Source organism: Orcinus orca, chromosome 17, assembly GCF_937001465.1.
Source record: "Orcinus orca chromosome 17, mOrcOrc1.1, whole genome shotgun sequence".
In the NCBI taxonomy this organism is placed as follows: Eukaryota; Metazoa; Chordata; class Mammalia; order Artiodactyla; family Delphinidae; genus Orcinus; species Orcinus orca.
In genome coordinates this window covers 70236887-70252554 of record NC_064575.1, presented here as the reverse complement: position 1 = coordinate 70252554, position 15668 = coordinate 70236887, and the positions used below count along the sequence as shown (strand labels likewise).

At 43.0% G+C, this 15668-nt stretch overlaps 1 protein-coding gene across 1 annotated transcript in view; it reads left to right on the top strand.

Moving 5' to 3' along the window:
• The first annotated feature begins 251 nt into the window (after window positions 1–251).
• LOC101281710 (hyaluronan synthase 2) overlaps window positions 252–15668 on the top strand; it is a 29716-nt gene continuing 14299 nt past the window's right edge. The window contains exons 1-2 of the mRNA XM_004265351.4: window positions 252–883; window positions 13605–14231. Coding sequence (XP_004265399.1) covers window positions 13605–14231 — 627 coding nt within the window. The 5' untranslated portion in view covers window positions 252–883. The remainder of the gene's footprint in view (window positions 884–13604; window positions 14232–15668) is intronic.

The window sequence follows — 15668 nt, the reverse complement described above, 5'->3', positions numbered from 1 at the left end:
TCAGAGGAGTCAGTCTACACAGCGTGGCCTCCCGGCTCCACTGCTGGAGGAAAGGAGGGAATCAGGTGGTGGCCAGCATGTGTGCACAACATTTCTCTGCACACGTTTGCAATCAAGTTAATTGAATTCATTGGCGTTTAGAACCGGTCGCTAGCTCAGAGAGAGCTTTGAATGGCCAATTTCTCTCTCCCTCTCCTCCTCCCCGTCTCCCGCCCGCCCACGCTCCCAGTTCCCTCCCCTCCGGGTTCCCCAGTCCGCACCTCCCTTCTCCACTCCCCTCACCCCCACTCCCTCCTCCGCCCTATTAAAACACCCACCAGCTCACTTGTTAAGACCCCCTTAAGTTGGAGGAGGCAGAAAGGCAACAACCGCGAGGAAGGAGAAGTCAAGACGTCTGGAAAGAATTACCCAGTCCTGGCTTCCAGCAGCCCATTGAACCAGGGACTTGAACCAGCCCCAGCCAAAGACTTTCTCCCGATTCTACGCTTCCTGGGTTCTGCTGAGTTTTCACCAGGCTTTTTTTTTTTTTTTTAATACGAAGAAGAGACTTTCCGATATTAGGGGAGGGGGAACTAGAGCATAAAATAAAATAAAGTTAATTTATTTTCAAAGCACAGATAACATTTTCTTTAAGAGTTAGAAGATTGAAGTGCAACGGAAATATTAAAAAATACTAGTGATTTTTTTTAAGTGAGGGAGACCTAAGCATTTAAGACTCCCCCATCCTTTTTAAATGTTGTTTTTAATTTTTTTATTTTTTTTGGCCGGTCGTCTCAAATTCATCTGATCTCCTATTACCTCAGTTTTGGAAACTGCCCGCCACCGACCCTCCGGGACCACACAGACAGGCTGAGGACAACTTTATGACCAAGAGCTGAACAAGGTACGTTACACTGGCGCGATTTGGTGAACGGCGAGGGTCCTCGAATAGGCCAGGGAGAGGGAAGACATTATTCACGTTAAGAGTTAAAAACAAATTTAAGTCCGTTTTCGACAGAAAAGTTTGAGGTCTGAAAATTTCCAACAGACTGCAAATCAGGGGATATTTCAGATCACTGTCCGGCTTAGCAACATTTCCTCTGTTTTCTCCCATCCCTGCGGCGCTCGCCAGAAATCCGCTGCCTTTCTGGAACACAGGTAACTTCTTTGCCTGGGAAAGGCTGCAAGTCCTTGGATGTACTTTTCCATTCCGCATCTTCCCGAGCTGCAGAGGGGCTCACGAGTTAGGAAACAAGAATTTCCACTGTGTATGGAAAATGCATTCCGCGCAGCCTCCCCCTTCCCCCTTATTCCCATCACTTCTCTTCTTTTTTTCCCACACATTATCTGTGGGAAGGAAAGCCCTGGACAGCCTAGCGCGTTTTGCAAGTGGGAAGCCTGTTTCTTACTTGGAATGCAAAGGGTTAAAGCGATCCTGGGTCCCAGCTCTGGCCCCAGAGAAGGAGGGTCCTTCGCCACCTCCTCGCAAGCTACCGGCCTCGTTCGGCCACTCCCCGTCTTCCCCTGGCCTCCCTCCTTTGCACTCCCTGCACCCCATTAAAGTGTCACTGTGGGTCTGTCCGGGCTCAGCCCGGCTCCAGAAGCCATATACGGTCTGGGGTCCCTGACCCAAGCAGTGGCACTCGGAGACCCGAGCGAGAGGAGGGCGCGCATCCCTCCTCTCGGCTGCAGGGCTGCCCGCCGGCCCGCGAGGGCAGGGCGTGCGCGGGGACCGCGTGCTGCGCGCAAGCAGCTGCAGCGTCCCGGGAGCCAATTCCGACGTGGCAAAGAGCACGCTGGCGCCTCTTTCCGCAGCTGCAGCGCGGGACACAGTCGGGTGGGGATTTGGGGGTGCCTTCCCGAGCGCCCAGCCCCGGGTGGGGGATGGGCTGTGGGAGCCGGGGTGAAGGTGGGAGGCGAGCCAGAGGCTAGGTTGGGATGGATAATCAACACCTTGGGCGGAATTCGTCACGGTGGTTCCCGCCCAGCGCGAGCGAGGGCTACAAAATGGGTCCCTGTGAACCGGAGGGCGGGTCTGAAAGGAGGGTCTGTGTGAGAGCGAGGACTGAGAGGCTAGAGGCTTTTCCTCAGGCTGAGGATACGCAGCCGAGGGGAAGTGGCTCTGAAGGGATAATGAAGGCTGGAAAGAGAGGCTGGGAGCTGAGAGGCGGTGCCTGGGGAGGAGGGTTTTCAAGACTTGGGTCCTATTACACAGCCTTAGGTGCCAGCTTCCCGCGGCCGCTCCCTCCATCCCCCAGACGCCCGCGCTAAGTACTTGGGAGTCACCAACCCCACGCGCCTCTGGCTGCAGTGAGCTGCTACAGCCCTGCTCCCAGGAGGTGGGTGTAGGAGCTCTGCTGGCTCCTCCCTGCCCGGTTCCACACCCTTGGGGGCCATTGCTGCCGGGTGTCTCCCTAACAGCTGCCCAGAAAGGCTACACTACTCCAACCCACGTGACTGGCCTGGGATTGCCTTTGACGTCACACCTAGGGGGGAGGTGTGACGCAATAGGTCGGGAAGTCCTGATTGGCGACCGAGGGCTTCCCCAACTTGAGGCCTGAGTATATATACACTTTCAGCTCAGCCTTAGAGTCGGTAGTTGAACATTGCTGGAAAAGGGAAGCGACAGATAAGAACAACTTCACGGCCCACTGTAGATTTCAAGGCTTTTTTCCGGCAGATTTCTTATTGTAGTGAAGGCATAGGATAATGTGCCTTTGAAGGTTTAAAACAGGATTGAGATTTTTTGAAAAGGTCATTTTAACAAAATATTGTAAAGGTCAGCACACATTCAAACATGCCAATGATGAAAGGCTAAAAATTAAAATGTGTATTTACATAGAATTGGGTAGAACAAATAGTTACGCCCATCAAACTATTTGTAGATACAATTGAAAATGTGACAATCGGTTTGAAAAGAGCTCTTCACTTCTAAACTTTTTTTTCCTTTCATTCCAATTTGTGCAGATTGAATCATTCATTATATTAGTTTTCACTGCATTATTCTAGAAGCTAAATAAGATTACTCAGGCAGCTGAAATACTGTCTTTTCTTTTTTAATACTTATCATATCCCACCAAAGGTTTTCCTAATATTTTGGCTATTCTTTTAAATTTTCAATAAAGTTTAACTCTTTGAAGTACAAATTTGCATTAAGCAATATTGGGGCTAATAGTTCAAAATTCTGAGACATTTCTGGATTAGAGCATTATAATGAGGATATCATTTCTCCTGTTTTCTTTCTCTTATTTATATAACATCTGAGTTGGGTGAACAGAAAAGCTTATTGTAGAAGTGTTGACATGTAAATTACCAGAATTACTTCTATTGTACCTATAACTGAATCCTTTCTTATCAGAGAAAGCTATGGTGTTTATAAGAATTCAAGGTCTTAAATCAGTGACTAGCATCAAATTTGAATGTCACTCTCCACAAAATGTTTAGTCAGCTACCTTCCTGGAAAACAAGAATTGTGCAACAAATGAGTAACAGACTTACTAGAAAGTAAGTCATATTGAAACTAATCATTAATGTTAAGTCTGTAGAATAGTCCCACGATGTTGAATTTCATAAATATTTTTTTGCCCATGGTTTCCTTATCAGCTAAGTTTATTTTGAAGAAATATTTCTTGACTTGTTAAATTCATGCCTGTCACTGATTCATTTATTTTCTATCATTGGCACTGTGAAGAAAGGCCTTATCTATGGATTAATGGGGAGATCCCCTTTAGCAAAGCTATATTACACAGTTTTATATATATATATATATATTTTTTTTCCGGTACGCGGGCCTCTCACTGTTGTGGCCTCTCCCGTTGCGGAGCGCAGGCTCAGCGGCCATGGCTCACGGGACCAGCCGCTCCACGGCATGTGGCATCCTCCCGGACGGGGGCACGAACCCGTGTCCCCTGCATCGGCAGGCGGACTCTCAACCACTGCGCCACCAGGGAAGCCCCACAGTTATATTTTTAATCTAAGAACAAGTAGAATATTACATTATTAACTTCTTGAGTTTTATACAATGTGGGAGCTATGAGTTAATGTAATTGCAGAATAAAGCATGAACCCCATTGTCCCTTTCTGGGTTCTCTTTTTATCCATGCACACCCAAGCTGTGTTCCACGAAGAGGCTGTAAGGACAGAACCAGTGGCAGTGCTAGGACAGCTGAATGGGGGGACAGCTCCCTGCAGGAAAATCATTTCCATCACCCCAATTTGGTTTTAATCCTTTCCTCTGTAGCAGCAATCTGCATAGACTTAGTATCATCCCACTGCATATACCATAAATTCAAAAATATTTTGAATGTTACCTATAACTTAATGTTAGCTATAACATGTGGAGTTTATATACTGCCTTACAATCTAAGAAAATGTCACTGATATATGAGTCAAAATAAATACAAGGTCAAACTCAAATATTTTTCAATTTAAATAATAAAATATTTAGAAATGAATGTCTCTTAAAAGCGTAATCTGTACTGCAGTTTATTTAAAAATGAACAAGATGTAGTGCATATCTAAATCGAATTCATCATAGAAAAAGCATACTCAGAGAAGTTTAGTTTTTTTTTTTAAATTTATTTTTGGCTGTGTTGGGTCTTTGTTGCTGCACGTGGGCTTTCTCTAGTTGCGGTGAGCGGGGGCTACTCTTTGTTGCGGTGCGCGGGCTTCTCATTATGGTGGCTTCTCTTGTTGCGGAGCATGGGCTCTAGGCGCGCCGGGCTTCAGTAGTTGTGGCTCGCGGACTCTAGAGCTCAGGCTTAGTAGTTGTGGCACGCAGGCTCTAGAGCGCGGGCTCAGGAGTTGTGGTGCACGGGCTTAGTTGCTCTGTGGCATGTGGGATCTTCCCGGACCAGGGCTTGAACCCATGTCCCCTGCATTGGCAGGAGGATTCTTAATCACTACGCCACCAGGGAAGTCCCTGAAAGAAGTTTTTAAATAACCACAGTATAAGGCAAAATGCAATCTGGCCCATAAAGAAGTAAAGTAATAGCTACTATTTATCACATGTCTAATACGTATCAGGCATTGAAGTAGATACTTGACATACATTATATCTAGTATCCCTCCTGCCCACCAAAGAAAACTTTATGAAAAAAAGGAACCTTGCCTCAGAAAGCTTAAGTAACCCACTCAAAGTCACAGTGTTAATAAGGAGAGTTGATGAAATTTAATACAGGAATTCTTGAATATAACACCCTTGAGCTGGACTATACTGCAGCTGGGTTAGTCAAGTTTTATGGGGGTTCACACTGAGGAGAAAACACATCTGATTGAGAGAGATCAGGAAAGATTTCATGAAGAAATTTGGCATTGTGGTATATATGGCTACATAGGGAATGACCTATAGAGACAGGGCCCATGATGGAGGAACATGTAGAGCTAGGATTCCATGCTAAGTCTTCCTGTAATTTCCCCCTTTGCCACAGCGAACTTTAGGATGAAGTTTAGGATGGCAAAATTCAGGAACCAATAGGGCAGTTGGGAGAATGGACATCTTAGAAAGTCTTTGATCAATACAGCTGGTGCAAATGAAGAGAAATCTGAAATGTAAAGCTCTGGATCCAGAGACAGCTCAGGTGACAAGGTCTTCGAAAGGTGTATTGCCTAACCCTGCAAGCTCTGGTCCAGGTCTCTGCTAGAGTAAGTGCACTGGGACTAGAAAGACAAAGGCCAGCTTCAAAGCCAGAGAGGGAGAGGAGGTCAGAAAGGGAGAAGGGGAGGGTCATGTGCTCTAACGTGTAGAGTGCTGGGAGATTTCATCTGGGTACTTCTCTTAGGATTTCTAGTTGAGGACGGTAGCAGAGGCAATACACCTGAGGAATGTATAACAATGCAAATGAGATCATGAAAGTTTTCATAGACTTTAAGCCAGTGATTGCCAAACTTTGTCACAATTAGAATTACTTAAAGAGATTTAAAAACTCCTGATGCCCTTGTAGCACCCCATGCCAATTAACTGGGAATGTTTCAGGAGTCACACGTCAGTAATATTTACAGATTCCCTGGTGATTTGGATGTACATCAACATTTGGAAACCACTGCTTTTTGATCTTTTGCTCACCATGCTTTCTAATCCACTGTTAGCAGACAAATGGCCACAAGCAGAATATGTCTTGTTACAAAGAAGTACATTTCCATATGCCTTGCTAGTGTCACCTGCCTAAGTAAATATTCCTAATTCTAATCATTCTACATGACTTGAGGCCTATTTCCCCCTCCTCCCACACGACACCAGTTTACGAGTAAAGAAAACCTGTGTTCTAAAACCATTTCTGCTATTTATTTATATTAGATGTGATCTTGAGCCATGCATTCACTAAACAAACATTTTAAAAAATATCTCCTGTTGTCCTTTGTGCTTTTGTCTGTTTAAATATTGGCTACAAGTAAAAGGACATTGATCTTGTCTTTATTAGATTTTGCGTGTCAGTCCCTGAGATCAATCTATTCCCTCAGTAAAGCTTCCTCTAAATGTGCCTTTTACCCCTTTGTACTGTGATACTAGGCAACAACGAGATACCTCGCAGAAGTAGAAAGTGCAAGTGTTACTTGTGCAAGAGTAACTGTTCCTTTATGTTAAGATATTGAAGCCATTAATATCCCATTAAAGCTGCAATAAATATATGTATTCCTTACCTGGTTACAGTAAGCCTGCAAAAGGTATCATTCCCATTTTGCAGATGAGGAAATGAGGCTCAGAGAGTAGATCCCAATATCAGTTTGCTCTTTGCATTCACCCTTGTTCAGGTGACTATGATGAGACTGCCCACAGTGCAGCCTGCATCCATCCTTCTTCTAGACACTCAGCCCTGGTTAAAATCATTAAAATGAACAAATTGAATTATACCCCAAATATTTGATGTCAGGGATATTAATTGTCCAAGGACACATGGCTCTCATTCATAGACCCCTCAAGTGCTTTGTTTAAAGTTGGATGGTTAATATGAGGCAGAACTTGGGCTTGAATCCATTTCTTCCCTGCCCTGTTATTCTTTCCATTATGCCAGAGTTACCCCTTGTTAACTAACAAACAACAGCTTAAAGGGGAGGAGAGTCAGGCTGATTAGGTAGGTACTGGCAGGGTATTAACCCGCAGAGAGCTGACATCACTGAGCTCTGCTGATGATTTCTTTTTAGGTATTTAAATGAGCTCCATCTTTTAATCTCATAATTAGGTGAAGTCCATATGACTAGTTCCATTTTATAGATGAAGAAACTGAAGATGACAAGTATTATGTAGCTTGTTCGAGGTTACCCAATCTTTAAAAGAAACCATTAAAAGATAGCCAGGAGTCTATTCCAACTCAGTCTGGTTCCAGAGGCCAATATATGTGGGTGTGTACACCCAAACACACACATACACACACACACTCACACTCACAAGTCATTAGCACTAAACACAAAGCGGAGTGTAGATTAATGGACAATAAATATTGTAAGACAACTAGAGTTTAAATGGAAGAAAAGATGATCTCATTATCCCTCATGCTCCAAACTTGACCCCTGAACTCATAAGATTACTCAGACTACAACTTATAATTTCAGGAAATGCTGTTAGGGACCATTTGACTTTTTTTTTTTTTTTTTTTTGGCGGTACGCGGGTCTCTCACTGTTGTAGCCTCTCTGGTTGCGGAGCACAGGCTCCGGACGCGCAGGCTCAGCAGCCATGGCTCACGGGCCCAGCCGCTCCGCGGCATGTGGGATCTTTCCGGACCGGGGCACGAACCCGTGTCCCCTGCATCGGCAGGCGGACTCTCAACCACTGCGCCACCAGGGAAATCCCCATTTGCCTTTTTAAAGTCTGTTACCCAAAGGTCTTGTAGAGCCTGTCTGGTACCCTCTACAATCATGACCTTTAAATAGCTGGGCAAGAAATCATAGAACTGGTTTTAAAAGAAGGAAAAAACCTGCTGGATGAAGGATACCCTTAACGGCTCAGCATATTCATTGCCCCTGCAGCAAAGATAGAGGAGGGCCCTGTGCTCTGTCAGTCTGCATTGACAACGTGGGTCCACATGATTTATTCACTTATTTAAAATGTGTTTATTGAGTACCTACTATGTGCCACACCTTGTTTTATGATACAGGAACACACAGTTAATTAAGATACGCAAGTCCCTATGGCCAAAGAGTGTTCTTAGTGTAACTTAGAAAATCAAACAGGGTCAGAAGAGAGAGTGACAGGGAGTGAAGAGAGGGCAGGGTGGAGGAGTCTTTTTTTTTTTAATGTTTCCTTTTATTAAAAAACTTTTTTTTGGAGTATAGTTGATTTACTGGAGGAAACACTTTGGAAGGAGTGGTAAGCTAGGGCCTCTCAGAAGAGGTATCACTTGGCCTAATGCCTGCAGCCTTTCCTAGATGCTGACTTGACTCATTTGAATTCACTTTATCTTCTCCCTGATCCAAAACAGAAGGCCCCCTTCATGAAAGCTGAGGGAACTCGGTTCTCACCACTGCACTAGGGCAGTGAGAGCAGCTGGTATTCTCTCTCATCCGCCATTTGCTGTCTGGTTAATACAAGGAAGGTCAAGGGGAGGAAAAGGCTCTGATGCCCAATGACCTATAGAGTCCCACTTGGGGTACGAGCAAACAGCAAGGCTTATATCTGCTCTACAGGTGGAACCAATGGAAACCGAAGCACCTCTCTTATGGTTAAACAGGATTTTGACTGTTGGCATTAAGAGCAACACTGATGCCACGTAGGTGGAACCAGCAGCCAGCTCCCTTTCGGACAACAGCACTCCAGGTCCCTTTTGACTGTACGCACATAGGAAGGTATAGGACCCCAGCAATCTTCTCTGAGTACAGGCTGGTGTTGTATCTGTACCTGAGTACATGATATCCATTTTTCCATTACAGCAGGAAAACAGTTTTCAACGTTCTTTTCTAATCTTTCCTTACACACATGTTTATTAATCAGAAGCAAAAGGATGTTGCCTATTTTGTCATGAAGGTTCAAGTCTGTTCAGCCAACATTTATTTACTGAGGACAGTCTAGTCACCTGGCATTATACCACCATGTGAACCCTACTCCTGGTTGTGTGATTTGGGGTAAGTTACCTAAATACTCAGTCTTGGTTGCCTTGTCATATGTATATGTGATTTGTAACATGAGATTAACAGTATATTTATCCCCTAAAGTTATTAAAATTAAATAGGATTTTGCTGTTCAAGTAAACAAAACTTGCTTCAATGCCTGGAGCCTAGTAAATGATGAGTAAAAGTTAGCTGACATAATAACGATGCCAATGATGATATTTAGGAATAAAGTCACATCTATCATTCAGCAAATATTTCCTGAATACCAACCATAACCCAGGCAATGTTCTATGTCCTTGGGGCACGTTAGTGGAAAAAAAATATATAAAATCTGTTGATTTTGTGGAGTTTACATTAAGGTGCACCAAGCTATTCTTTAGCACTTGGTTTGGCCTAGAATTCTGTGAAGACTAGTCCTTGGTAAATAATTGGTATCAAGTCCAAGAGCAACTTAAAAATCAATTAATAGACTAAAGTCTAATCCTGGGCAAAAAAAATCCAAGTTTTATATTTTCACTCTTTATGGGAGGTAGATTTCTAAGTCTTCTATCAGCAAATGATCTGGGGTGAAACTAACCATATTTTCCAATTTAGCAATAAACCATATGTCTGAGAAGGAGGGTTTGCTTATGAAACAGAGTATTTGAATTGGGGATTGTCTCAGAAAGTCTCACACATATGGTGCCCATATCTCTGAAATTATAAAGAAACATCCTGTGCGTCAGTCCCTGAGATCAATCTATTCCCTCAATGCAGCTGGCTCTTTAACCCTTTGGCCTGTACTGAGATGCTACATGTGTCGTGCTAGGCAACAACGCGATACCTTGCAGAAATGGAAAGGTTCTATTGCTGCAGTTTACTAGCAATTTTTCCCAGGCTGAAAAAGGACATTCTGTAGACTCCTATGATGTAAGAGGGTGTTCCCACTTCAGCAGTGGCCAGCAGATGCTATGCGAACACTCTCTGCGTCCACACGTGCTGATAAAAGCAAGGAAAATGTGAATAATGGAAAAGAATAGCAGGCGGTTCTTTTGCTGGCTATGCTGATTTGAAACACAAGCAGAACACACTTTTAAGCTTCTCCCAGGCAGAGAGTTTTAGTCGCCTTGAAATTTTTCACTCTTGGGAGAATGACTCATGTCTTGGAAAAGACAAGTTCCTAGTCTGGTGCTCCCAGAACCTTTAGGCATTAGTTAATGTACACCTTGGGAGTTTTCAGCATCCGATCAGAAGTTTTAATTAACAAGGGATGCTGTGCTCTCTTGCCTTTCATTGAAAACTCAGCATTTCACCATTGCCCAGCAGCTTGAACTTTCCATTTGTGTCGTGATTACCTTTATCAGGGTACTTGTTGCAGTCTATGAAATCCTATATACGTGCTAAAAGTGGAACGCACATTTGGTTTTTGTGTTGCTTTGTTTTTTTAGCTTCCATGTTAGCTGATACTTTGTATTGTGTTTCTGATTTTTTAAAAACAGTTTCACAAACACTTTGATTTTGCTCCTCACTGTAGCCCTGTGAAGGGTTGTTGACAAGTACCATCATCTGCATTTCACAAAGAAAAATAACGTCCACAAGCTCAAACCCTGGTCTCCAGCCTGCTCTGCATTACTTAGATTGTAATGAGTTTGGGAAGCTAAACCCAAAATGAGTAATGGGCACACAAACAAACACAAACTCAAAAATTATTTCTTGTTAACATAAGAGTCCAAGGCAGGTATTCCTGATTGGTGGCATTGGTGGCTGGCTTCCTTCCATGTGGCAGTTCAAGGAAGCTCCCTCTATCTTTGGGCTCTGCAATCCCTTAGGACCTGTTGATATGTACATCAAGACTGTGGAGGGAAAAGAGATATTGCAGGAGGCCCATTCTCCCCCTTAAAAGCCCTATTGGAAGTGGCACGTCTCAGATTAACAAAGGCTGGAATGCCATGGCCACATCAAGCAGTCTGCTCAGAAGGAGTGGAAACACAGTTGGTGAGCAGTCACAGTAAGCTACCCTAAAGTGTAATGCATACCCACTCAGGACCACCTCAGTGATGACCACAGGGGCTAGAATGTGAATGGTGGCACTTGGAGCTTAGGGATGTGATGGCCACACAGCTAGTAAACCAAGATGTTAATAGGGTTTATGTCCACATTCAATTTTTTTTTTTTTGCGGTACACGGGCCTCTCACTGTTGTGGCCTCTCCCGTTGCGGAGCACAGGCTCCGGACGCGCAGGCTCAGCGGCCATGGCTCACGGGCCCAGCCGCTCCGCGGCATGTGGGATCTTCCCGGACCGGGGCACGAACCCGCGTCCCCCGCATCGGCCGGCGGACTCAACCACTGCGCCACCAGGGAAGCCCTCAACATTCAATTTTAAGTCTTAATGTGGAATAGGAAAATATAAATAGCATATCCAATAAGAGATTTTGCAGAGGTAATTGCTTAGCCCAAAGTAACTTTGAAAATAAATTTACTTAGCTTTCAAAAATTAGTTGAATTAAGGGAAAAGATTAAATTGGAGTTACTTGCAAATTTAGAGATGTCTTTCGTTATGCTCATGAGGTGACTTTTGGAATGCACCTGGTTGAGGCTGGTTGCCAGTAGAGCCAAACATGTGATTAGAGGGTTGGAACTTCCATTTCCCTGCCCAGACCATTGAGGAGGGAAGACAGGCTGGAGATTGAGTTCAGTTGCCAATGGTCAATGATATAATCAATCATGCCTATGTAATGGAGTCTCTAAAAACCCCAAAGGAGAGGGTTCAGAGAGCTTATGGATCGATGAACATGTGGAGATTTGGGGAGAGTGGGGCCTGGAAGTCCATGCCCTTTCCCCATACCTTGCCCTGTGCATCTGGCTGTTCCTGAGTTACATCCTTTTATAATAAACCAGTAATCTAATGAGTAAACAGGTTTCCTGGTTCTGTGAGTTCCTTCTAGCAAATTAATTGAACACAGGAGGGGGTCTTGTGAACCTCTGATTTTTACCCAGTTTATCGTAATTACAGGTAACAACCTGGGCTTGCAACTGGCATCTGAAGTGTGGGTGTTTGTGGGGGGCAGTCTTGTAGGACTGAACTCTTAACCTGTGGAATCTGATTCTGTCAGGCATATGATATCAACATTGATTTAATTGTCAGGCACCCAGCAGGTGTCTAGAGAATTGTTTGTGACATGTGTAGGAAACCCCCTCTCCTCCACATGTTGGAACTGGGTCTAGGAAACCAAAAAGAAACAAATTTTAAAGGTCTACCAAGCACCTCTTCTATGCTCATAATAGGAGATGCTTTGAGAAATATGAAATATATGATCCTCCTGTACTCTAGTTCAAAATATTTCAGGAGATTCACAAAGGCTAGGGAGGTGTACAAAATTGTATATTATTAAGAACTGGGATGTGTTTTTAGGTCTAATGTGTTAAAGCTCTTAAGACAAAAGAAAATTTACCTGTTGAAATTAAGCGTGATGCTATTTCTTCTCTAATTGTATGATTTATTTCTGCAAACATTTATTGTGTTCTTACTGTATTCCAGTAAAGTTCCTGATCACCAGGTTCGAACCAGCTGGTATGAATGATGGATGAGGGAGACAGCCATTTGAACAAAGGAATGTAATACAGAATTTCAGGGGCTTTGATAAATGTCTGTGTAGGATATCTATGCATAAAGAAATTTTAATGGCAACAGAGACTTGGGAAATAATTGAATCTAAATGCCCTCATTTAACACATTTTTAAAGACCAAGGCCCAGAGAGGAAAAGCAACTGGCTCGAAGTCACAGAGCTAGTTGATGGAAGACCTAGAAGGATAGAATCCACGTATCCTTACGTTCAACCTTGGCTAGCTGCATGGGAAAGGTGTGAGCTGAGGGATTTCCACTGGAGATGAGATAAAAGTACACATGAGAGGGACTTCCCTGGTGGCGCAGTGGTTAAGAATCCGCCTGCCAATGCAGGGGACACGGGTTCGAGCCCTGGTCCGGGAAGATCCCACATGTCGCGGAGCAGCTAAGCCCGTACGCCACAACTACTGAGCCGGCGCTCTAGAGCCCACGAGCCACAATTAGAGAAAGCCCGTGCGCAGCAACGAAGACCCAACACAGCCAAAAATAAATAAATAAAATAAATAAATGTATTAAAAAAAACTACACATAAGAAATTTAGCAAAACCTGTAGATTTTTCACTGGTCAGTATTGTGGTGAGGGAACACGATGGCACAAGAAGAAAGAGTGCCTGGCTCACTAAAATATTTAGATCTTATGCTTAGCTATGACCACATACATAGAGTGCATCCTTAGACAAATGATCTAACATACTAAAACTAATGCATATGTGCATTACGGTTTTCAATGGTACACTGCATCATCCTCTCATTTGATGTTTGAAACAGTTCTCTGAGGTATGCAGAAAGGGCATCCTTATCCCTGTTTTGCAGATGAGCAAACTGAGATGCAGAAAGTCATACAACTAGTTAAGTGAGAAACTCAAGGGTAGAACACCTGGAATGCTTCTAGTCCAGTGCTCTCCCTGTGATACCAGGTATACAACAAGTATGGGACAAGAGTGGCTAACCAAGTATATCATGTGATTATTTTGCAGATGCATTGTGAGAGGTTTCTATGTATCCTGAGAATAATTGGAACCACACTTTTTGGAGTTTCTCTACTCCTTGGAATCACAGCTGCTTATATTGTTGGCTACCAATTTATCCAAACAGATAATTACTATTTCTCTTTTGGACTATATGGTGCCTTTTTAGCATCACACCTCATCATCCAAAGCCTGTTTGCCTTTTTGGAGCACCGAAAAATGAAAAAATCTCTAGAAACCCCCATTAAGTTGAACAAAACTGTTGCTCTTTGCATTGCTGCGTATCAAGAAGATCCAGACTACTTACGGAAATGTTTGCAATCTGTGAAAAGGCTAACCTACCCTGGAATTAAAGTTGTCATGGTCATAGATGGAAACTCGGAAGATGACCTTTACATGATGGACATCTTCAGCGAAGTCATGGGCAGGGATAAATCAGCCACTTATATCTGGAAAAACAACTTTCACGTGAAAGGTCCTGGTGAGACGGATGAGTCACATAAAGAAAGCTCACAACATGTCACCCAGTTGGTCTTGTCCAACAAGAGTATTTGCATCATGCAAAAATGGGGTGGAAAAAGAGAAGTCATGTACACGGCTTTCAGAGCACTGGGACGAAGTGTGGATTATGTTCAGGTAGGTTTCCACATCTGCCAGGACAAACACATTTAAATAAAGCATCTTTTGTATCTCTCCAGTCATATGCTATAGTCCATCCTTGTCCCTTCTGGACACAGTGCTTCTTTCAGTTCATCTGAAAACAGCATGACTGTTGAAAGCACATTCTGAAAGAGAGAAAAAAAATCTTGTAAAACGGTTAAAACTATCTATGAAAATGCTTAGCTTGTGCAGTGTTATTTGTTGGAAATCAAGATTATTTTGAACGTGAGACCCTTCCTTCCTTCTTTTCCCCTCCCTTACCTTCTCTGCCCCCTTGGTTCTGCCAAATCAATTCCAACCTCATTTTCCACACTCTTAAAATCTCCAGCGTTGTAAGAAAATAGTGTCTCCTCCGGCAGAATGAGCTTGAGAAAATCTGCAGGGCCAAGGGAAATCTATAAAATATTTTTCACAGAGACTAGGCAAAATGGGGGCGATGAAAACAATTTTGATTTAAAAGTGTAGGAATTCAAAACTGAAACACATAGAAAAAGAAAAAGGGAAAAGGAAAACAAACACAAAAAAACAACCTTCCCAGAACAAAATCTAAGTCATGTTTATTTCACTCCCCAAACAGCATTACCTCACTCCATGCAACTTGACCTTTGAAAGCATTTGTGATGGTGTTTGCTTGCATGAAAATTAGACAGGCTGTGTCTCTCATTAGTTCCCTGACTGCTAATTCTGCGGTTTCTCCTCTTCTAGTTCTCACTGAAAGTTTCTTCTTTAGAACATTAATAGGGTACATGTGAGTTTTCTAGTTGTACTTTTGTGCAGATATTTTAGTTAGATTTTATTCATGATGATATTGAGAAAGGAGAACTATCTCTGGCTTCAAATATCCATCCGGACACTTTTCCTCTTTTCTTAAATGTGAAATCCTTGTTTTTGGAAGACCCATCATATGTTTTAGGGGATTTATCAATGCAAAGTGATGCCCAGTGTGTCTCTCTGTGTAATGGGATGGCAGTGGCCACTGGCTTCAATGTCAATTGACTGAGGTTCTAATTAACAATTTGTAGCTGGTTGACCTTGAGCAAGACCACCTCCCAAACCTCAGTTACCTGATTAGAAGGAACAAATCTCACAAGGGATTTGAGAAAATTATTTCAAATTATGTATCCAAAGGGGCTTAGCAAAAGTTGTTGATAATGGCATTGTTAATATTATTAAAGCGTTTGCTGTTAAAGTATTATTTCTTATATGATTATCTAGTCCTTACTTAAAAACTATACTACATGTCAATTGCTAATTAACATGTTGTTAATTTAGCTAATATCTGAAGAATTTTGAGGTATTTCTTCAGTTCATACCATCTGCATAAAAGGGAGTTGATTAGAGTTTCAACCCCAAGTGTCTCCTAATTTCTAGAACTTTCACAAATAAGGCTGTTTTAGTTAAACCAAGACATTT